This window comes from Pagrus major, chromosome 16 (genome assembly GCF_040436345.1).
Source record: "Pagrus major chromosome 16, Pma_NU_1.0".
Lineage (NCBI taxonomy): Eukaryota > Metazoa > Chordata > Actinopteri > Spariformes > Sparidae > Pagrus > Pagrus major.
In genome coordinates this window covers 25759951-25785167 of record NC_133230.1, presented here as the reverse complement: position 1 = coordinate 25785167, position 25217 = coordinate 25759951, and the positions used below count along the sequence as shown (strand labels likewise).

At 41.4% G+C, this 25217-nt stretch overlaps 1 protein-coding gene and 1 long non-coding RNA gene across 2 annotated transcripts; both read right to left on the bottom strand.

The window, feature by feature from the left end:
• Positions 1-1754: 1754 nt before the first annotated feature.
• Positions 1755-17247, bottom strand: LOC141011034 (uncharacterized). The gene is made up of 2 exons (XR_012180211.1): positions 17009-17247; positions 1755-3505 (listed from the first exon to the last, which is right to left on the bottom strand). It is a non-coding gene; the product is annotated as an uncharacterized lncRNA (long non-coding RNA).
• A 1714-nt stretch (positions 17248-18961) lies between these two features.
• Positions 18962-21493, bottom strand: foxa2 (forkhead box A2). Its single transcript, XM_073483496.1, has 2 exons — positions 21237-21493; positions 18962-20586 (listed from the first exon to the last, which is right to left on the bottom strand). The coding sequence occupies exons 1-2, from the start codon at positions 21306-21308 to the stop codon at positions 19414-19416; spliced, it is 1245 nt and encodes a 414-aa protein (XP_073339597.1). The 5' UTR covers positions 21309-21493; the 3' UTR covers positions 18962-19413.
• Between the last annotated feature and the right edge of the window lie 3724 nt (positions 21494-25217).

The following is a 25217-nucleotide window of genomic DNA, read 5'->3' as shown; positions in this document are numbered from 1 at the left end:
CAGTCTTTGATATTGTCATTAAGTTTATTTTATAGGATTCATGTACATGGACACAAATTTTCAGTTTCCATGACACTCACGCAACTATCTTTTGTGCCTGCAGAACATTTCCTTAAGTGTCACAGAAATATCTGAAAATTCGTGAAACAAACTCGATAAATTACATTTTGAGAGTATTTCATGAACTGCCGTGGTACTGGGTTGTATATCCTTGTAAGAATACCTTGATATGTTAAAGCAGCTACCTTTTTAAAATTTTTGTTGATTCTGGCGACCCCTGTGGACAGAAACAGTATTGTTTCCACTGCCTTGAGTCTAAAGATCTTGATCAGCGTATGTGTGTAGGCAATATATTTTGAAGGAGACATACTATGCTCATTTTCAGTTTCAAAATTGTATTTTGTGTTTCTACTAGAATAGGTTTACATGCTTTAATGCTCAAAAAACATTGAGTACGTTTTCCCAGTCTCCTCTGTTGGTCAGCTCACCTGAGCCAGCACCTCTCACTGTGTCTCCAGTCAGCTCTGTCGTGTTTTCAACTTCACTTCAGCTTCATTTCTGCTGTGAATATAGGCATAAATTATGACATGGTGACGTAGTGTGATGTCAGAAAGTGGCGGGACTACTGACGAGGTGTTTCAGGCACTTCAGGAGCAGTGTTTTATGTGGGAGAGAGGTGCTTCCATTGGCACAGACTTTGGGCTTTCTAACTTTCAAGACCTTTAAAATGCACAAGAATCTATAAAACACACTGAGGGAAAGGGGGGTAAAAAGCGTAGTAGGTCTTCTTTAATATTTTGTACTGTAGGATGCAAATGTGGAAGGCATTAAGGATAACTATACAAAAACAGCCAACATTCTTTTTCATATAGGTCATAATGAGACATCAGTATCAGTATCAGTATAAATCAGTATTAAATTGTCACTGATTCATAATCTGTTCAAAACTTGTTGTGGTACGTTTGAGAAATGAGTGAAAAATGTAAGGCAATACTTGAAAGAACACACCAAGCTAAAGCTTTGAATACAAGCCAACTCTATGTGTTTCTCAATCAGCAAATTTCCAAAGGAAGCAGGTAGAATTAGCACAAAGGTCGCCTCCCATTACTCATGAACTACGTATTCCATCCAGCAGAATATTACTTCTTTCTAGGTGTGGGCCTGTCAAAAGACAAGGTTAATGCAGTGCATTGCTGCTTAGAGCACACTTTGCTCTTTTCAAATTTTACCATTGTGCCTGGCGAGATCAAAAGGGCCCTTTCAACATGTCGCTGTGTTCAATAAGCTTTCATGTCTTACCTCATTACTGGAAAACTTTTCTTTGATTGAGCCGAGGTCTGAGCGGAGTTTGGTCAGACAATGGGGCTGGACGACTTTCACCAGAACACAATGAGGAGGCAACAAAGATGTTGTCTCAAATCCCTCTCGAGATGTTGGGCCCCCACGCTTTACTGCGGCCAACAGGCCTGTGAATTACAGTAAGACCCCTAAAAGTGAGGATTTGTAACTCCTCTGATCAGACTCAGCTCACGACCAGCCGAGGCTAAATCCCTGCAGAGAAGCTGCAGCAGAACAGGGGATGAGATGAGCTTCTCCGAATACATCTTAACCCTGTCTCATAGTCTCTGAAAGAATGGTTTAAGGGGGTTAAATTCCACTTTAGAATATGCCCATTTTTGACAAAATTGAGGACTGTACATTCAAAAGACTGTCAAAATCACATTCTCATTGGGACTCAAATAAGACAGGACACCTTCTCTATAAAAGAAATATTTTATTCATGCAATTTCCACACAGTTGCAATGGTTTTTTAGTTTTAAGAAAGTCCTAACAATTTCCCGCCAGGGCGCCAATATTTTTTCCAATCATTTTTTGGCAATAGAGCAAACAAACCCTTGAGTGAATCCCTGAGTATACACACCCCTCTCTGACTCAGAGAATTGGGCTGCAAAAAGTCAGAAAACCCAGACAGAAGTGATGTTTTACTGATCAGGAGCGGGTCTCTAAAGAAACAACTTTTGACCTTTTTCCATCTTTCAATTTCTCTCTAAATATGTCGACAGTATATATTTTTACTCACTTCCTTCTGTTTCTGTCCGTCTCACTTTTACAACTTCATTTCCTGTCCTGCTGATTTAAACTGTTTGCTTTGAAACCTTTTTTTATCATCTTTCCAGTAATAATAACTGCTTTATAGGCGCAAGTAATTGCTGACTGTGAAACCGAAATGCGAACAAGACACAATATAAATATTTGAGTGATTAGAAAGAAGCTGCTCCTGTGACCTGGGCTGAGAAGAAAATTGAAAAATAAAAACTGCGTCTATTGTGAATTTTCCATACTGATATTTTTTCCTTTCTTTGGGTTGGCTGGCGAATAAGAGCCAAGCTTTTGTTCCTGTTATCACACACTGTTCATTTGTCCCCCAGCCGGAAAGCCGTGTTAAGATAACACCATCCTATCATCTGATTGTCTTATCAAAGTTAAGCTACACAGCAGCCACAGTCACTCTGAATTATCAGTCAGCCTGGATGAAAAGGTTAAGTGCTCCATACAGCTCTTGGTAAAGTTTGTGGTCACATACAGTAAAAAAAAAAAAAAACCATGAGTGTTTATTACACACTCAATTTATACAAGATTTATTTGTCACATGACTCGTTTCACGATGTAAGCCGATACTCAAGCCCTGTTTAATTTCTTACGGCCTCCTCTCAGCATTTTAAGTGCAAGAGTGTGCAACCCTTATACAGCGTTTGACACCAGGGTCAGTGGAATTGCCCCACTTGAACTAAAAGACATTTAGTTTGGTTTGGAAAGTGAAAACTGGAACACCATTAATTTGTTTGCTCTCCCACTAGACATGACCACAGCAAATGCCATCACCTCAAAGAAGTGCTCGGCCGTACTCACTTTTATTTGTTTCTTTGGAGGGTGTGAGAAGTTGTGGAGCGGCGGCTGTGGCGGACATTGGACTTGTTGGTGTGTGTGTGTGTTGGGGGGGGGGGAGACGTGTGGTCTCTCCAGAAGGAAGGCTTTGCGGGGAGAAAGCTATAGGGAGCTAGCAAACAAGTTAGCTAGCGACGGAGAGTGTGGGGGGGGGTGGAGGTGGTGATGGTTGGTGTTGGGAGGGGTGGGGATTCATTTAGCCAGGCATAGCTGCTCTTGTTTGTGGTTGTCCCTGACAGCGTCGGCAACGCTGCTCCAAAGCACCTGTGTTTGCTCACTAGCTTTCCCCCAATCTGCTCGAAAAATGCTGTGAGCATGTCACATGGTGGCCAGATAGCCCGGGCACCATGGGAATACAAAAGCCGGGGCTTTTAGAACAGTTAATCATTAATGGAGGCCTCTCTTTTGTTCCCATTCAGCTCCACGCTGACAGAGGCTTTGATATTACATATGGCAGACAGGTCAGACGCAGATATAGCCAAGTACATCGACAGGGGAGCGCTTTCAGGTCGCTGGATGCAGGGTGATGACAGAAAAGTCTCCTTCAGTTGAGAGGCATCTGTAGAGGAAAGAGTGAACACAGGTCAATCTTATTTAACATTTTGTTATTTTACAATATAATAATGGTTGAAGTAAGTTGCTAGGTAGCATCAATACATGCAGGTGGTACAAAAAAGCTCAATAAGTGTGCTTAATAACACCAGAACTCCTGTAAACAAGAAAAAAGTTTGACAACAAATCCCTGATTACACTCTTGTCACTGATTGGCAGGACGGCAATAAACGGAACAAGTCTTTCCCGGGATGGGAGGCCAATTTACCGACCCCACAATTAATTAACATGCCCTAATCTCAGTTTGCTCTCCATCTTGAACTGTCAATGAAAAGTCCAGGGCTCATTTCACGCTTGTCAAAGTGGGCTTTAGAATGAGAAAAAAAAAAGCAATGCATGAACTTGCCTTCACAAAGCAGGGCCAAATTTATCTTGTGGGGAGATTAGAGTTTACACAGCCTCATTCTTATAAAGCACTAAAAGGGTCGGAGACAAACTCTTATCTCCCATTTACCTCAGCGTGCCAATGGTTCTTTATTTAAAGTTAGTCATGACCCCACCCTCACTCACCCCCCAGAGCTAATAGCACTGTATGGGAGTTGGAGAGGATAGTGGGATCACAAACATTTTTACGGCTGAAAATGCAGCACAAGAGCAGGCAAAGTGGCCACTTAACGCAGGATGCTTGGTGCGCCGAGAGTCAATCATTAACGCAGCACTTTTAGTGATATCTGCTCTGCTCCCTCTCCGAGTTAGAAGTCAAAAGATAAATGAAGGTTGTGTCTCACAGAATGGAGTAAGGCTCCAACTTAGGTGCTTTAGCAAACATACCAGCCTACACGTACGTTTCTTTTGAGATGTTTGTGGCCAGTTCTCATGGAGTGTCACTCAGACAATCTGTTCTCAAGCTGACCAACAATAGAGAAATGACTCAGGTTTGTGCACTCTAACATCAAATATACAAGTTCCTCATGTTTGTTTTCTACTTCCTTATTCTTTATGAATGACCTATATACAAATAATAAAAAAATAACAATGCCCACAACAATAAAAAACTTAATAATAAAGTAAATTAGTAAAGCAATTTTCATTTTAAGCATCATATGTGGAAATACTTTCTTTTTTCATTCTCTCCACCAGAAAATAAAAGCATTTCATATCCTCCTCACCATGTGTTAGCGTCATGCAACCATAAATCTTTTCTTTCCTTCACCGCACTGTGTTTATTTGCTAACCCTGGTCACCGATGATAAGGGCCATCGGTGTCCCCAAACTGTAGCTTGCAATCTCTCTTAGAGACAACACGCCCATGTTTCCACCATCACGTTTGCACTGTGCAGCCCACAATAAGAGGAATATAAAGAACAAAAACGTAGGTGCTAATAAATCCTCTGTCTCAGCCATAAGGAAATAAATTAGGTCGAGCAGAGTCAAAGGATGGGCTTAACAAGTGTATGCTTCAAACAAAAGTTCCTGTTTCAGGAGGGAAGGTGCATGGGTGATGGATGGCTTGGCAAACATAGTTGACATACCTGGCCAATGCCATGGGCCGGTCACAACCCAGGACTGAGAGGGACATTGTGTGAGTGTTTGAGTGTGTGTGTGTGTGTGTGTGTGTGTGTGTGTGTGTGTGTGTGTGTGTGTGTGTGTGTGTGTGTGTGTGTGTGCATGAGTGTTCTGCAGCTTCCCTCTGAGGCTTCCTCTCCCTCCTCTCTTCCACTCAGGCCGTGGGGATCACTTCAGTCAGCAGAGCCCTATTTGACAGAGACACAGCCTCCATATAAATCCCATCCTCCTATTTATTTGATGTGCAGTTCTACTAGGACGCCTTCGATCCGTCCTCAGGGAGCCCGCGTCTCAAAACACTCAAATAGTCTGGGTGTGCCGATAAGCACGGGGCTGGAATTATACTCCCAAATTCCCAAATCCTTATAGAGCGTTGTTCCATAGCGTTTTAAGACACATGCACAGGAAGAAAGCTGCCAGATATGGACTGCTGAATTATTGCAATTTCTCCTTTAATGTTTTGTTTTGTATGTTAACAAATAAATTGATAGTAAAAAGATAAATTAAAAAATGTAATTGAAGTGGAAAAATTATCCAGAATGCTTCATGAATGCAGCGTGGAGCGTGGGAGATGGGTCAGTGCAGTCTGGTGGATGAGTGGTAGACCTTTACGGGGAACACCCAGGAATGTTTAGTTAACTCGCCCGTCGCATTCAAGCATGTGTGTCAAAGGTGTTTACAGGGTGTTGACATTCACACATTGGCAGAGAGGTAATGTGAATGGTGAAGCCATGTCTGGCTGTGCTGGGCCCTGAAAACTAAAATGAAACGTGGATGTGAAAAATGTTCCAGCATGAACGGAGACATTTAAATGAAAAAGTTAAAAACACTTCTGCTATTTACTTCTGTTATTCATTCTTATTTAATACATTACAACAACAAAAAACTATTGTTATGTTCAGCTAAAAAACATAAAAAATAATATCTCTTTATTACATTGCTAGTAAAATTAATTCAATTGTAAATCTTAAAATAAACAATAAACACTGTATATATATACATATATAACACATTGTATTGTTCATGTTTATTTTTGTTAACATTTATTAATTTGTTCTTTTTGTGCTTAACATTTTGTCTTATAATTACTAAATCATTTTCAAATATATGATTATGATGACATAAATATCCATCTACAAATTTAGAAGCAGTTAGTTTTTCTAAAGTAATTTTATATGACAATTTATTATTTGTTTTACATGTTAGTTTGCATATTTCACCTATGAAATTTAAAGCAGCCTAAGATCATTTGTATTTATGGTTATCTTCAAATCGATAGAATTCCATAAGAATTAAAGATTAGCTGGATTAATGATATCAACTGACAAAAATGCATTTTTCAAAAGCATTTTGCGTTTTATCTAATTACACAATTAAATGCTAGTTTAGACATACAATAAAACATATATTTAATTTTTTCCACATAAAAATAATTAATTTTTCAATAACACCTTACCTTTTTCCAGACCTGCCTTGAAAGCCATTCAGGTGTTTTTGTTGTTTTTATAGTTATAATATAAACAAAGTATAATTGCTTAGATTGTAAATTTCATGATGCAGTAACATGTGAAACCACTGATAAAATTAACCTGATAATGTGTGCTTTAATTTCCCTTTATGTGCTGGCTTAGCAATAAAACACAATTATCCAGTCATATATCCAGTGGTTGTAACAAATGGCAAACACAAGATATGTACATATAAATGTTTAACAGTTTAAAACTGTGTGCCTATAAATCATATGTCCATGTTATTGCTTAAAAACACATTTTGTGTTTTTATGTATGTGCTGAGTAAATATGATTTGTGATCATGAGTAACCTGCTCATAATTTATTTTGTTTGTTTTTTTAACATATAAATGAAGATATAAATGTTTTCATCAAAAACAGAGAAAGAGGCTATTGTAAATTATGTATTGAAAACTATTTTTCAACACACTATACAAATAAATGTATTAGTAATGTATTTATCTTTTTTATATTTAAATTTTATACATACCTCACAGCAAATTTATCTGAACTTTAAAAAAAAATTGAAACATGCCAAGTTATTACTACATTAGTCTATATTTTAAATACAAATGCCACAAACCTAATCACAGTCACCCTCTGAGGAGGCTATCTTTTCTTCTGCCACGGGTTGCCAAGGAGGCAACCAGTGCCAGCAAGCACAAGTCAGCATGTCATTCTGTCTGTCTGTCTGTCTGGCTGTCTGTCTGTCTATATGACCACCCACTGAGAGCTCTGGGGCCTGAGGTAAATAGCTCCAACCACCTCCCATCAGCTTTATACTGACCTCCAGGTGACAAAACACCTAACCTGTTAAAGTGCCTGCACATCCACTCACTTTAGGTCACATCACATCACATTCAGCGACTGACTGAACCACACACCAGAACCACAGGTATCACTCACACCGCCATTGTTTAAGGTAATTGGTGGGGTGTTGTAAGTTTCCTATGACTCACGCGGCTCTTTTCTCCACCCATGAATGCAGGAAGATTGTAGGTCATAGTGAACTTAAAAACGAAGTCCTCTCAACTCATAAATTACACGGCCACGGACAACCTTAAGCAGTGTTGAAATGCCTCGAACAGAGCTTTATTTCAGCGTTGGTGGAGCGTGAAGCTGCAGAGCACCACCCCACAAGGAGCTTGGCTCTCACAGGCACATATAAGACAGCTATTTATCTTGCCATACCTGAGGTCTGACATGCTGGCAGAGCACTGGTGGTGCACCGAAGGTGGATGTGAAAACAAGCACTTACTGTTTCTTAACGATGTTGCTCTTTGAGGTATTGCTTCCGTAACAGGTCATACCTTTTTTGTGTGTGATTAGGGACCTTGTGAATAAAGTCTGGTCTTAAATTTTAAAAATTCTGCCCCAAACAAAAGGGTTTTCCTTCCTGGGACCTGTCTTGGCACAGCTAGCAGCACTTTGAAATCTGATCTGATAGATTAAGAGCTTAGCCATTAGAATAAACCATTGTGGAGTCATCATGGGTTGCGTTTTCACTCGGGTGGCAGAAGAACAGTTCTGCTGCAGTGTAAGTCTGAAAAAGCACTTGTAATCCGAGATGTCACTCTTTTCAAATACATAACTACTTACAGAAAAACTAAATACAATGTGTGTATTTCTTTTTTTTTCTTCTTTTTTTTTGCTTATATGAATGCGAGAGTACAAAGACACAGCCACTGAATCTCTTTTCTCAAAGGTTTTCCTTCACAACATCATATTGTGTAGAAATCATCCTCAGTCTGACCACCCAGGGGGTCCCTGACACCACAACCTTTACATAGGGGGATGGGTGTGTGTGTGTGTGTGTGTGTGTGTGTGTGTGTGTGTGTGTGTGTGTGTGTGTGTGTGTGTGTGTGTGTGCATGTGTGTGTGTTTGTGTTTAGGCAAGTGTCTGCTTACATGCATGAATATGCTCCTTTATCTTATGTGTATTGATCGTCCCCTGACATCCCATGTCTGTCTTTTTTTATTTATTTGTTTGTTTGTTTGTTTGTTTCGGATGCATTTACTATTGTTATTTTATTCCCGGCAGACTTCAGCAGGGAAGCACGCCACTTTCATTTCCTGCCACACAGACAACATTATATGTATTGAGCGTGAATACACATTCGGCCGGCAGAGAACTGGTCAATGTAAATGCAAACACAAACCAACAAACCAAAACAAAAGAGCACAATATGGATCCCTCTCTCAGCCAGAGCCACTACACTTGCTCTGTTTGCCCTCTCTTCTGGCTGGAGTTGCCATTAGGTCATATAATGACCGCATCTCATTTCTCCCTCAAGGGCCCTTGGAGGCTTTCTGCCTTTGGCTGGAAAAGTACTTCCTTGTTGGGTTCTAGAAATGAGAGTCCTTGCTTAGATACTTTTCAGCATTAATTAAAGGTGCACTATGTAGTTTGGGGGGAAGAACTTTTAATCAGACTTAAATCAAGAATAAACAAACTGTCTTCATGGACAACACAATTTCATTCATTTACTTTGTTTATATTTGCAGGGCCCTTCTTAGTAGCCACCTCTCTAGCTTCAAGCAGCGTTCTGGGGACCGTATTACACACTGAGGACAGTTTGTTTATTTAGTTATGGAAATACATCAAATGAATACTTCTAATAAATATATTTCTGTGTTTGTATTATTTCCTTAATAATAATGTAAATGTTACCTTTCTGAGTTGGAATTTATTTTCCAAGACTAGAGTGCACCTTTAATTTGTTAATAAAATGACTCAAACCGCTCTAAAATGAAAATTCAGCCTTATTGAAAAACCACTTGGGTATCGTTATCACACTCTGTGCTTGACTTGTGCTGCCTCCTCTAAGAAGAGAAGAGGGGTCAGCCGTTATCCCCCCTCACCCAGCCGCCAGCCTGCCTTTTATAGAAAAGTGCGAGCGATTCAACCCCTAAACGAGTACACATGCTAAGGTGAACGGAGATACACGCACGATAACCCGTTCAATTAGACAACACCGTCATGGCAGGCAAAATGTGCACAGATAAATGACCATACAGTATGGCGTACAATGGGAATTAAAAGTATAGGGCAGCTGGGCTCTTATCTGGCCGGGGAAGAAGAAACCAGGCAACAAAGGGAGGCCTAAGACTAAGAGGCTTGATGCATGGGAAAGCCATGGGCCGGCCATTGTGGCTGCCCTTCTGCTGAGCAAATAGTCCAAACTGTTCATTCCCCATCTCCCATTCTCTCGCCGGTACATTGTTTGTGTCCTTGCATTTCATTCTGACTGGGGAAGATTGCTCTCAGGGCCAGTGAGCAAACAGTCCAGAAAAGAGCCAGCTATCTCCTGCCGTTCCCAGGAGAACTAGCATTTTTATTTCAGCTCCAAGCTGTCAAAGGATTGGAGAGTTTATGTCAGGATCCTGAATTAATTGCTTTAAGCCTCGGGGCTGACGCCGGCGTTTTTATCACCAAATGTTCGGTAAAATGTTTCCTAGCAAATTATGCAGCTCCCCCCCAACCCCACCCCACCGTCGCCTCTCTCCGTCGCCAAACATTTGGTATTTGATACATACAGGATGAGTTTCTGCAACACAAATGATGTGTTTAGTTGTTGTGACAGCACAATGGTGTGAATAGTGATGGGCTATAGCACGGCTGTCAAGGATTTGGTGGAATGAAGGCAAACAGCAAACTTTTGTGTGTGTGTGTGTTTTTTTTTTTTCTCCCTCTCTCTCTCTCCATGACGGTAGGTGCACGAGCCAAGCTTGGCAATAAAGTGAGTAAGCTTACAGATGCCTCAATAAACCATAGCTGTTCAGACATTTGGTGGCCCGAGCTTTAAAGGCTCCAAACTGTCCTCTGAACTGCCAAAGTGACTTCAGAACCGTCTGTCATCCTCATATCCATCCCATGCTATTGCTTACTTAATAACTGTATATCAAACATTTGGATCTGCAGAATTCCTATATATGCATGCATACCAACCAAACTTAAATATCAACAGTCAAAACAAACTTTGCACAAAATTCGTCGAGGTGAATACATAAATATTTGTATTGTTACTAGTGAAAATCACACCATTGATACAGTAACTGTTTGGCTTTACGATCCTGTGTATCAATCCCAAATATCACTGTTTTTGCAAGAAAATTTGCTGCGACGCCATTATGTTGGCATGTCTGGATGTTGTGTTTTCATTCTCTGTTGGCTCCTACACATACGGTCCAAAAACAACACAGGAGCGGGCGGTCCAACCGCTCCAGTCTTCACATCAATAACTGAACCTGGAGTCACCATCTGGACTTTGCTTTTCTTCACACAAATGCATCTGACGGCGTGGTGGACCATCATATTTGCTTCAAAAAAATATTAGCAATATTTCACCATGCGGCATATTAAAGGTACTGTGCTATTTGTATAAAATAAGCCCTTTAACAAACTACCTGTCACTCACCCACGCATGAAGGTGGTGGCCCTCCACTCTAAATAATGATCAGGAGTTGCTCCCAAAAATGTGCAACTACATTTCTTGTGAAGGGTTTGCATATGAAAGGGAGATAAATTTGCATTAATACATAAACGCAACTGTGACCTCAAACAGGGTTTGGTTGTGACAAGTCTGAACCCACAGCTAATTTAACTGTAACCGAAGCCCTCTCGCACATGAATCATGATGCCCAACATTATCTTTCTGTCTGGGGCACTTCAAGATAAGGGCATCCCAGCTCTGACCAATAAATCTGCCAATTGACTCCTTAATCTGAAAGGATATTAAGTGACAAACGCCGTGATGTTTCTGTCAGCGTCAAGCAGGCGAGGGTTAAATAGTGTGTATCAGGGGACTACTCTGCAGTGGGGAAAACATACAGGCCTCATCCTTCACCATAATCTGCTCAACAGCCCTGTAGACACCTCCCAGCTTTTCCTCGATCCTTCAGCTGAGCATCCGCCTTCCCATTATAAATAACACAGCCATTTATATGGGATTAAATTGGGGATTAATTTGATTCAAGTCAGGGTATGGGAATTCATTAGCGGGCTGACAGTGGCGCTATACATGGAGGGAATTTAATTTGAATCCCCCAAGGGAAGCACTAAGAGGCACCGGGGCTGTGTTGAAATGGAGGTCTTAAAGACAAGGGGAGATATTGTTCCACACTTTACATTTACTTAGACTTGTAAGGTGGCACTTTATTGCTGTTGATGGGTTGTTATCAAATTTAGAGCAGCAATGCTATTAGACGAGAGTGCCCTGGAATAGACAGAGCATTGCTGGTAGGAGAGAGTTTATTTGAAGGGCAAGAGAATCGAGAATCTTGACACTTGCATGACCGTGAAGAAGTAAATACAGGGTTTTCACACAGATTTGGCTCCCACTCATACCGTATTAAAATGAGCGCATTATTTGAATGTCAGTGATTCTCATGAATGTTGAAATGGCATATCTATCGCCGGCATTTCCCTGACAAGCTGTGTGGTGTAAAGTAAAGGCATTAAATTCACTCAGATAAGGATTACAGAATTCACCCCTGCAGAACACCATCTTGGCATTCTCTAAATTGGACAAGTCCCATTGTAAGAGCCCATCACAGCGCACATGTCTGCATGGGAGAACATATGCAGGACAAAATATTCCGTAGTTTGTTATTCCGAGGATGGCGCTGGGGGCACACGGGCTTGTTTGCCTTTGCTGGGAGAGGAGATTGGATTGGGGGTTTAAATGAATCGCTGGCGCACCACGTTTATAGGTTTCATTAACTTTTAATGAGTTGGGTGTCCTTCGCCGTGATTGGCTGGCAACGCTCTGCCTTCACTTCCTGGAACTGGAGCTGAGGGGGAAGTGATGAGATATTGCAGCGTGTTGGCTTCCATGTTATGGCCATGTGCTGTTCAGTGTGCCACACTTGTGGTGGAAATGGGTCAGAAACGAGGGCTGTAATGTGGTACTAGCTCCCGATATCCATCAGCACTGGCAACAGCTGAATCTAAAACCTGGAGGTATCCAGTCTCCAGGGGAATAAAGAAACCTTGGCAGATCAATCACAACCGAGAGAGCAGGCATCCCTTTACCACAGCTGACTGACATATCGTTTTATGGTCGCTTTGCCAACAAGGTTTGATCTCAAAGACAGGCATGAGACCCACTGGGAAATGCCTGTGGAATTACCAAAGAGGAGCTAGAATTGTGTGCATACCACAAATGTTTCCAGCAGTCGAGCAACACCTAACTTCATATTTTGAGCATCTATAATCTCCATCCAATATAGTATCTTTCTGCCTGGCTGATCACACATCTATTATCTTGCATAGAGAGTTTTTCTCTTTATGTTTCTCCTTGAGAAGATAATCCCCTCCTCCAGTGTGCGGCTGAGCCTCACTTCAGCAGAAACAAAGGCCTCTGGCTGCCATTTCCATTTTATCAGACATTTACATCATCTCCATCAACTCTTTGGAAACCTTGATTGGATGGTAAGGTGGGGACTGACTTCTCTTCCACTGTGTTGCAATGCTTAACAAAGTTAAACACTGACCATCCATCCACTTCCAGGCATATAAAAGCAGTGCAGTGAGAGGCACCCCGTCCTGGCCTGAATAGCTCGCCTTTAGGTCACTGCACGTCCCACCAGCTGCTGCCTCACAGTACTCAATGGGCATTGTTGGTGAACCTCTCTCTCTCTTTCTGTCTCACTCTCTCTCTCCTCTCTCTCTCAGGACATGAAGGAGTCCTACACTGGAATGTCACATATTCGTGTCAGAAGAGTGCGGACACATCACAGTCGGCGGCCGCATTCTCACCCTGTCCATCCTTCTCTCCCTCTTAAATACAGACAGACACACCTCTTCTTTCCATCATAACAGAACCCCAAACAGACCCTCATGCAGACAGACTTACAAAAAAAAAACACTGACTGAAACTTCCAATATTTTAAGATTAAAGTGTCATCTTCAGTGAGGATGAGAGGTGAACAGTAACCTTTAAAGATCTACTCTGTGTATAAGAAATAAAGGCCCGAGGAAGAAAAGGAGAAGGGGTTTGAACAGCAGAGTTAGAAAATGAAATCATTGAAGGGGATGTCTTCTGTATGCATTTGTAAATCCCTGATTAGAAGGAGACTTCATAAAAATACCTTTAAGGTTTCTTTAAGATTGTGTAAAATATCCTGACTGCACGACAAATATTTAACAACCATTTGTAGATGTTACCTTTATATGTATAATTAACAAATGCTGACAATGTCAACTTAAATTTTAGAGTTGGATGTAAAGGCCGTTACAGTCATCTCAAGCTTCAAAATCCGCCTGGAGCTTAGTTTTATTAATTCAGTCATTAGGGTGTGTTTCAACTGTTTTAATTTCCTTATTAAAAATAGAATACTCCTACTACTATTCAAGCTAAATGACTTAACCCAGGCTGTGTGTTAGAGGCCTGCTTGACGCCCAAATACACAATAAAACTATGTGGACAAAGACAGAATTGTTATAGCCTACATTGACATATTTGTTCAATGCAATGTGCAATTTTAATTTACTTTATGCTGTTTTTTATTAATGTTTTCTTTATAAATACTAAAAAAATCATTAACATAACTGCAAAAGAAATATATGCACGTGTATTCATCTTTTATCCTTTATTAGCAAATGTTTGTTTTTTTAATATGTAATAGAACAACACTAAGAAAGCATGTTTCTGTTAATGCAGCTCACTTTATAATTTAAATGTAGTTGTTCCAGTTTGGCATAAAATGTAGGCTGCTTCCTAAACTTGCTTTATTTTCAAGCTTGGTTGTGAGCTCATTCTAAATTCCTAATAAGCCATATTACAATTGTCAATGGCTAGACAGTAATTGACAGCAGGATAATAAAAGAGCAATACAACAAATTAAGATAATTTGCCATTTATAAAGTCAGGTCAACAGAACATTTTCAAAAATATTTCCATCCACTGCTCAGGCCCAAACTGTTTCCTTGTCTTATAATATAATTGTGTGCCATACTGTTTATCACACAAGATAATAAAAAAAAAATGGAAAAATATATTCGCCTAATAACGAGCTAATGTATTCATCCGCAGCGGATACGTGCAGAGTAAATTGTAGACACATCTTTGGAGATGGACGGACGGAGGGACAGACAGGGGACGACAGGAGCGTCACACCGGCCCGGGCCGCCCGCAGAGAAACCATGGGTGGCTTTGAGTTTTTGACTTTGTGGTCCCTTTAATATACTGAGGGACTGCAGTTTGCCTTGCTAAGATATGGGATTAGGAGTATTTCTGGTGAAAGAGGAGTTAAGTCGGGCTAGTGTGGACGGTCCCTCCCCTGCAAAAGGCTGAGACAGAATTACAGCTTGTTGGACCGGTGTCCCGCCGTCGCCATGGAGACAGATCTACTTGGGTGTTCCAGTCGTGCTGCAGCGTAGAGCCTATAGGTGCGGCAGACTCCATCCGACTCCTAGAAATAACTCCGCAGCCGATTAATACGCACATATGTAGCCTGATGAGGCGAGAGTAGATTTTAGAATTTGGCCGATTGGACGATTGATTACTAAACTCTACTGCGCAGCCGCAAATCTGACTGCTCCAGCTACAGGAAACTTGCAATCATGAGGTGTATAATATTTATTACAATATTTCTTACATTTTTATACATCATTTTCCCTGTTTCCTGCGTAAAACCGTTGCCAGGAATGGCAGTGCCTCTACTATCCTCCTAGTTGACGCCCATGGGTGGATGCGCCTATGGCTTATAGGATATTGAGTCATTCAGTGAAAATAGAGGCCCAAACTCGTCTAGGCATTAAAATGCATCGCTGTAGGGAGAATGTCTCACTTTGGCGGTGTGGCACAATTAGATGCTATTTAGAGACATGACAGAGTAAATCTCTTATTGTTGGTCACATTTTTTTTAAAGAATCCAAACTCTGATATTTTTTCGCCTGCTTTTACGCATGCTCCATTTTATTTATAATTAATTGTATTTCTATTTTTATTTACTAGGCCAATGGGGGCTTATTTCCAGTCAATAAAAGACGCGTCTTTGTGAGAAACGAGGTCTGATTTTCAGGCCTTAATCATGAAATATGCAAATGCGAGTGCAGAGAAAATGCAGAGAAATCAGGTTAGCGGAGAAAAAGGGATCAACAGGCTGCTGCTGCTGCCTGGACCAATCCTTTATTCAGTTGCTATAACAACAGATGTGCTGGTCTGGCCGTAGGAGCTGCAGAGGTATCCTCCCTGATGGGAAGCGTGCACAAAGTTAGGAGGAAGGAGATGGAGATGGGGAGATGGGGAGATGGGGAAGGTGCAGTGATGTGGCCTCGGCGCACTTTTGTCCGCCAGTACAGATTGAGGTTGGTTACCTTTGAACCAGCAAAGCTCCGAAAGGCCATTCCCATCTCAGTGTGCGCGAGAGAGGGCTTGACTGGGGTTATCCCGCCTTCAAAGGATCGGAGGAGAGGCGCGTACGGATACAACTGTTTAATATTGGATAATGGACATTTTGGAGGGTTTTCCATCTACTTAAGATTTAGAAAAATAACAAACAAATGTACGGCCTCTTGGACTCTTATTATTATTATTATTATTATTATTATTATTATTATTATTATATGTTTTTAAATCAATGATTAATCATTAAGCAATGATGCGTAATGGTTAATGATTATCAATGAGCACTGCTATCTGAGCTGCTTTTAATTGATAAAATATGTTATATTGAGATTGGAATTCTGAGCAAGAACAAAAACCTTACATTGATTTATTAAAACCCAGCCGTTACTTCATCATTTTAAAGATTTATTGATTAAAATATACCTTGAAAAAATACATCGACTTGTACACTGGTATAATATAACGCAGTAGCAGTGTCAGTGCTGCAACACGACTCGCTTTCATGACAGCAGTGCGGCGACAATGATATCAATCAGCGGCACACTGCAAAAAATATCTAACTGTACAAGTCATTAAGTCCGTACCCAGTCTTATATTTCCGCTAGTTTCACCTGCTTCCTGAGTAAAATCAAAACGGATTTTCTGCAGCTATTTTTTATGAGAGCTCCTGCTCTGTCGGATGATTTTGTAATAATAAATAAATCATCATCAGTAAAAGCAGGAGCTGTCTCATCCTCTTGCAGACGTTTTTGTCGCTTTTTAAAAAATGCATCAATGACACTAAATCCCTTGCAGTTTCCTGTCGGTGCAGCGGGATCTCTCTCTCTCCATCACGCAAGTCCAAGACGCGGAAACTTGCAGCAAACTCTATCACAGATCCCCTCAGCTTTGCACCACCCTGTCGTGAAATCCAATACGTCTCCTTTTTCTCATGAATTTAGGACATCAGCCTCTGTCGCCACCACACACACCCCCCCTCTCATGCATGTCCGAGAACTGCTATCAATCCCCCCCTCTCTCTCCCAATAAGTAATAAAGATTCCTAAAAAGAGACGGTTGTAGAAAAATAAAAGCTTCATACCTGTGCAAAATAGCCGGTGCTTGTTGTTGGCAAGCCACACAGGAGCCCATTGTAGAGGCTCGCCTTCTGCCTTCTGCAAAGGGCTCCAGACATCACGGCATTTATTTGAGCTCAAACTCTGTCACTGTTGACTTTAGCACAAAGCAAAGATTTCACTGCCCCGCTAGTTAAAAAAAATGATTATTTTACAGAGATATCGATCAGTGTGCTATAAAAAATCAGCTTAGCATTATATGTCTAAAATGAATAGAACGAAATTTAATGTCTGTGTAAATTTACAGAGCGGCGGCGTCCTATTCAAAGTTTACACTTGTGCAATTTGGTTTGTGTGTGTACTCTTCCTATATGTGGGCATAGCCTCCACTCTATTGTTTACTGGCTTTGTTTATTCGCAGATCACGCTGTTTAAAGTACGATCTGTAAAGAGGGTCTGGAGAATAAACGCACACTTTAGGCCCTACGTGTTCAGAAGGCGAAGGGGTGTCATTTGGTTATGAGGGGAGCACAAACGTCCCCAAACTCCCTGCCTGGCCTTGGATTTGAGCTCAGCGGGGAAGAGGAGAGGAGGAAGAAGAAGAAGAAGAAGAAGAAGAAGAAAAAGAAAAAGAAAAAGATGGAGGAGGAGGAGGAGGAGGAGGAGGAGGATGGGGGTCCGATTCTTTTGGACGACAACTAGCCTATCTTATCTAACAAGAGGGGAGGGTCCAACTACTTTAAAATAAGGGAGTAGACAATGGAGCCCCAGATTGAGGGGAGAGAAGTTAGAGCATCACATTGAGGCGGCTCTGTTCCCAAATCAGCCCTCTTTTCCAGCAACTATTCTCCTGCGCCACGGGAGGCTGTTTTATGTGACAATGACACTTAATCTTGTTCACTGAACTAAACTTTGCTGTGTGTATGTGTGTGTGTGTGTGTGTGTGTGTGTGTGTGTGTGTGTGTGTGTGTGTGTGTGTGTGTGTGTGTGTGTGTGTGTGTGTGTGTTTGTGTGTGTGTGTGTGTGTGGTGATCAACCTGGGTGACTGGCAGGCAGGCAGGCAGGCAGGCAGGCCCGGTGTGTGAGTGACAGTGTTAGATAAGGTTGAAACATAATGTGACTCACTGCATGTGTGGGAATTTTAAATGAATGCTTAAATACGCGGGTATTCCAACTCTGCCTATATGTACACACTTGCAGATTTTTGTACAATGTGGGTTTATAAGTGATTCTTGTATTTCTGCAGGAAACACACATTTTCATTTGCAGCATATTTGGAGTGAAAACTGTATTTTATTGTTTGTAGGGTTTTTCTTCTTTTTTCTTTTCACTCCCAAATTATGTAAAAAAAAAGTGCCTAATGTGTTGGATACACTTTTCCCCTCATACATATCCCAATTTGTGTTTGGGATTAATAAGCGTGTGTTTGTTTTTCTTATTTTCTGACTGACAAATTGAGAGCATTGTGCGCAATATTGTCCAGCAAAGCTATTAATCCCTGCTGAAAACCCGTGCCTTACAATGAAAGCACATGGATGGGAATAATTCTGAACTTGAAAGATCAATAATTATTGTGAAAACTCAGTTTATGCAGAAACAGGGAATACGTTCATGTTACATATGGAGGTCGTACATAGCCACAATTGGATCAAATTTAAAAATCTAAATTGACTTTAATTGTAGTTTTGCTCTTCACAAATATTAGTTTGCAACATTTAATATTTATTCAGTTAATTTATTAAAAATGAATGTTTTACTTTCATATGAAATATTTTGGCCTACAGTTTTGTTACATTCGGTTCAATTAATTTGTATTAAATCATTTAAGTCCAGCCTCAAGAGGAACACAATTGCTGTTAAAAATCTCATAGAGGAGACGCTTGTTGCCTCCAGACTGCTGTTACACCATAACAATAATAATAATAATAATAATAATAATAATAATAATATAATTACAAAAAGGGTCAAACACCATCATATTCAGAAAACAAAACCAATAACACTTTAATATAGATTCTGTTCTTGTCACTACAAGAATACACATATACAAGCCATAAATAGGAATTACACAAATGATTGAAGAAATCCTGCAAGGCATTAAAATTCATTTACGAATCCAGGTATGCATGATGGAGGCTATTTTACAGCAACTTGTAGTTTGTCTTTGGGGTCCATTCCTGAAGCCGACTTCTGAACAGATCTCGTCACATTATCATCATCACTTTTTAATTATTATTATCATCATCATCATCATCAACAACAACATCCTCTCTCAAAGTAATTAGGCTACTAACAAACTCGACAACTAAAACGGTGGGAAACGTCAAAAATATCTGAAATACATATTGTACACAAACTCTATATTTTTTTTTACAAATGTACAAATTGGAGGGGAAGAAAGTCCACATCGGATGTAGGGAGGAGAGAGAGTTTATGAGGAGTTCATGATCGGCCTGGAATAGACGCCTTGGTAATAAGTTGTGTCAGGTATGGATGAAGAATCCAGGCCGGGTTTCCCCGCCATTGAGCCCATGGAAAGAGCCCCTGCCATGGGGGAGCCATAGCCGGAGTAATGCATCACCTGCTCGTAAGTCTTTAGGTCCATTTTGTGATGCTGCTGCTCCGAGGACATGAGGTTATTTATGGAGAAGGGGTGGTTGAAGGAGTAGTGGTGCTCCGGCTTCAGGTGCGCTTCGTGCGCGAGCACCGAGTGATGTTGAGACATGAGGTGCTGCCCCTGCGACACCGGGGAGGCGGCGGCGTGCTCCGGGCTCAGGGACTGGCTCGTCTTCATGTCCGACAGGGACCTTTTGTGGTCGCTGGAGGAGGAGTTGGAGTGAGGCGACTCGTTGCCGTTGCAGCTCTCTGAGCTGCTGTTGGAGGAGCCGCCGTCTCCCGCTTTGCGCCCGGTATCCTTCATGGTCTTCTTGTCGCACTTGAAGCGCTTCTGCCTCCTCAGGTAGCAGCCGTTCTCGAACATGTTCCCGGAGTCCGGGTGGAGAGTCCAAAAGGAGCCTTTCCCGGGTTTATCCGGCGACCTGGGCACTTTGAGGAAACAGTCATTGAACGACAAAGAGTGGCGAATGGAGTTCTGCCAGCGCTGCTGGTTCTGTCGGTAAAAAGGGAAGAGATCCATTATCCACTGGTAGATCTCGGCCAGTGTCAGCATCTTGCTGGGAGACTGTTGGATGGCCATGGTGATGAGGGAAATGTAGGAATATGGGGGTTTGGCGTGCGTGTAGCTCCTGCGGTAGGTCTTAGGGTCTCTGGACCTGTTGATGTTCGACTGTCCGTATATGGGGCTCATGGCGTTCATGTTGGTGTAAGATGTCAGGGCGTTCATGGATGCGGGCTGCGCGGTCATGGGACTCATACTGGGGCTCAGGGCTGCGCTCATGGCCGTCATGCCTGCGCCCATGCCGTTCATGGCTCCGGTGCCCGGTGACATGCCGGTCATGGAGGGGCTCATGCCCGTGTTGACGTATGACATGTTCATGGAGTTGGCCGTCATGTTGGCACTGGTGTTCATGCCGGACATGCTCATGTAGGTATTCATAGAGTTCATTCCCAGGCCCGTGTTCATGTTGCCAACCGAGGTGTAACACTGTGAGTGAGGGAAAGAGGCAATCGTCAGTTTCATCCGGTATAGTCATTACTAAACACAGTTATAAAAACAGAGTCATTGCATTCAGCCATTAAAATACAATTTAAATCACTGTTATTTTAAATGCGCACTGGCTCGTAATGGTTAAAATCGACACGGAGGCTTTTCCTCCCCCGTCAAAAATAGTTTTAAAATTAAAATCACAGTTTTAACAATGCATTTGATGCCACTGGCACTTCAAGTAAATTAAGTTAAAATATCCGCTAAAAATGTACAGTGTCGAAAGAGAAGGCTGACACCCAGTACGACTGTGCTCGCACACAAAATAGCAACTGCAACACAAATATTTGAATCAATCTCCCCAAAATCAAACAGCTCCGATGTTTGTCGAGTGGAGACATGACAAAAAATAATCTGATTTAGTAAAGATACGTATAGAGTTATGAAATTATAATCCGAGTGAAAAGTTTCCCCCCCTACATGTCAGCCACTTTGTTAGGATAGTGCGCTGCGTGGAGATGGGGGAGGATTTGGAGGCGCCTCAAGTCAATATTTGATCACAAAGTTAATATTATCTCAGGGCTAATATTGAGTTGTATAAAATGGGATCGGCTTTAGACGGAAAAAAAATATATATTTAAGGTACCCACCTCGGGCTCTCCGTAGTAGGTGCTCCAATCGGTGTGTTCGTGTCCTTCCATTTTAACTGCTCCGAGCATCATGGAGGACTTTTTACAAAGCGTCTCCCAGCAGAGGAAAAGCCAAAAGTCTCTCTAATAGCAGGTGACTGGGGACCACTAAGCGTATTTGGGTCGTCGGTGTGTCCCTTCGTCAAGGACTGGCGCATGTGTGTCTTATGGAGCCAGCCGTGAGATGCGTCTGTCAGTGACTGGAGTTCAAATGACGCTCTGTGCTGCCTGTTAACGCTGTGATATAGCTCTGTGCGCTAGGCAAGCCTCCAATCCCTACTTCTACGCCTTGGGCCCTATTTGAATAATCTCCTCGCACCTAGGCGTGAGACTCCTCAAGCTCCCCCCCACCACCAGCCCAATTGTACACCTGCGCCGACTGAAAAGAACAGTTTCTGATGAAAAGCTTAATTATAAACTAATCTTATTGTATTTTGGCTGAAAAAAAGAGGAGCCATAAAAGGAATGTTTGGCGCTCTTCCTTGGTGTGCTTTTGATTACGCACATCCTCCAACGTGCTTATTCCACTTCAACTGAGCTGAAGTCATGATCCATTTTTATTGCGTTGCATTCAAGGCATTGACAACCTGAACCCATATCTATATATTAATTATCGTACAGCAACAACGAATGGACAATTAAGAATTCATAAAGGTTGATCTGTGCGTAAAAATCCGCTTTCAGGAATGTGTTTAAGCAAATGCAGCCATGATATCAATAACTGTATTACAGTATGATGTCAGTGTTGTGTTGCTGTATAAATCCAGGCACATTAAACTGAGAGTAACATCATAATGCTGGTTTTAACCTGCAGAGAACAATGATCTTATGGCTGGCACAGGCCTGTGCGCACGCATGTGAGCAGTGCACACAAATAAAACTGTGGGCCATTCAAATGATTTAAGCTCCTTTGATAAAAACGGGCTCATGTTCGTGAAACTATAAGCAAATTTCATCATATTGCCCCAGCTGATATGAACAATTCTGCTTGAATACAAATCATTCTGTCCCTATTATAGTGTGCACATTTTTTCCCCTATATAATTTCTAATATTTGCAAATAATGCAATATTTTATCATTCTTTACTAAGATGGAGGGCTGAATTATTGTTTCTAAATGTTTTAATTAGTGTTGAATATGCCACGCATAGCTTCAGAGCGCCCTCTCTCGGTTATTGTCTCCAACTGGCTTTTGCTGTGTGTGGCACACAAAGCAGCCCGATTCTTTTCGAATCAAACGACTGAGAAGACATTTTCACAAAAGATAGAATCTGTGTTTGGTTTTGGATTTTTTTTATTCGAGTTTTTGACACTAAATAGATGAAACATAATTTAAGCCACGATAAGCAGGAGTGCAGCGAAGGCAACCAAACCCCAACTCATTTATTCATTGACATTTTTATTTTCCGAATTTAATTTACAGTATATGATTATGAATTATAGCACCTCAGAGCATGCGTCATAATAAAGGTGGATTGTTTTTTGCTCATATTGTTTTACCCTTTACAGTGGAAGTTATTTATCCACAGTGTTAGACGGACGAGGCCCGGGACTGTGCGCGGAGGCCCTTCCACTCTCGCTGCCTGGCTGTACAGTATTTGTATGACACAAACATCAAGGTGAGGCTGCAGTCCGGTGCCAGCCACGTGTCGGTAGTGGTACATCTATTTGACTCCATATTTACGCAAGAGCATAACTATCAGTATAGAGAGCCATTAGTAAAGGCGAGTAAACCTGTCGTGTTGACGAGGGACTAACAGAGTCTGCTTAACTTGGAAATGAGATCATGAGAAAAAAGCTGTGTGTGTGTTTGAGGATTGGGGATTTCACCGGAGAGAGCTGGAGATGGTCAAACGTGCGCTTTCACGGCTTGACTCAGCCAAGGATATTATTATTTTTTTAACCATTTAAAATGCCTACACTTTCATTATGATAAAATAGTTAAATAAATAGCCATCTAACATTTCTTGATATAATAATATAAAAATAAACATATATGAAATAATGTTTTATGGGCAGGTTACGAGTGTAGCCTGTTGTAGGGCTCTGTTTGATGAAACCGTATTATGCTTGGGGGTATCTTTAAGTATACATCACTGAATGCATATAAGTTCTTATTGAAATATAAAACCTTTAAATCAAATCTGTTTAACACGTTTTCAACAAAAAGCGTGAACTTGCGTAAAAGCGCATTTATCACAAAAATACACTAGTTTGTGGTTTGTGTCCTACAAAAACATATATGCGCTTTTTCCATGTCAAAACAAATAAGACTATTTTTACACAAGCCACAATTCTCTCTGTGCATGTTTTGCCTACGTGCGTGCCTGGCTTGAAAACACATCATGTAGTTATGCCAAAATGACAGGAATCCTCAGTATTCCAAAATGGTCCTTGACCTGCCTGACATTATGTTCCTGAATGAGACATGTTGCTAATTCCGTGGTTAATCATCAACCTGCCACAGTCCTCTCACATGGGTGAAGGTCACATTTTGGATTTAGTCAAAAACAAAAACTTCAGCTGGGCCTCATGCTGCTGCTCTGACACCTTATTTTACATTTTGCATTCCTTATGTATCCTCTAGTGTGTTGTGTGTGCTAATACACTGAGTGTCCCTGTATCACAAGTGCAAAGAGGACTCAGTCCAAGATTATAACTGCCCTGATTACTTTTTCAAATGGGGTGCAAGTGAGGCAACGTTTGACAATGTCTACAGTATGAGACATGCAGTAGCTTATACGCTTGTGCAATAAGTCACTGAAAACGTCGTTTCATGGTTCAATTTACATGATGTGTTGCTGAAAAAAGCTCAAATTAAAAATAGAAGAAGTGTAGACAAACAGGAGGTTAACTATAACACTGGTATAACAGACAATGTTCACAAGGATAAAAAACTGAAATGGTACACTGTGTTCTTGTAAAGCTGACATTTTCCCATTAATGAATATACATATCCAGCACCCGGAGCAGTAGTGTGTCCTACATCTCCCCTCTTTCAAAGCTAGTTTTGCCACTTTGTTGATCAATTAGCCTCCATGATGATCGGTGTTACATTTCACACATTCAGGTGTCATTCCTTTACTGGTTATGACAAAGGCAAACACTAAATGATGAAAGTTTAATGAGTCAGTTAAAGAAGTGAAAGCACAACACCTGCATGAGCAAGGCCCTTAAGTGACACCACACAGCCTAGTTTCCTGGTACAGATGCTGTTGGGTGTCTGAAGGGTTTTTTTTTCTTGAGGGGGTGCAGGGCAGGGGGATGGAACAGGGTGCTTCAAACAACCAGGAGTTGTTGGCAAGAATGTGTTAAGTTTCAACTTTCAAAGTAAGGATTTTCTTCCACAGCTGAAATTTAAAGATTCACTCAAGAACGTCCCTTTTTTGTGCCTTTGTATCCTTCTGAGTGCACAAAGTCACACAAAACAGCACAGGGCAAAAGGGTTAAGCATGTAATTCATCAAAATAAAATTAATAACGAGAGAGTCTTCCTCTTAGAAAGTGCTGGAAAAAAATGTTTGCTGCCAACTTGCCTGTGGTGACAGTAAACATTCCAGAGCCGGGCTGGAGTTTGGACTTGCCATTATCTGCCACAGCTGTGACAACGCCTGTTGGCTGCAGGTTTGTGGCTGGCCACACTGTGTTTACCTGGAAATGAATCTGAAAAGCGGCTGGACTGGGAAGGCACACACAAACCCGGCTAAATAAAAACTGAGAGTGGGTCATTGCGACGAGATGCAGTGTGGGAGGGAGTCCAAAGTTATTGCACTGGCCCCAGTGGGTCAGGGCGCAAACACAGGCGTAAACGCACTAAGGATATCCTCAAATACGCACCTTTTGATATTGATAGGAATGTGGCAAGGAATGCCATTCGATATGCTTTATGTTGACTGTATCCAGGGCATTGCAGATTCAATACTTGTCTCTTGTCATGTTAAAG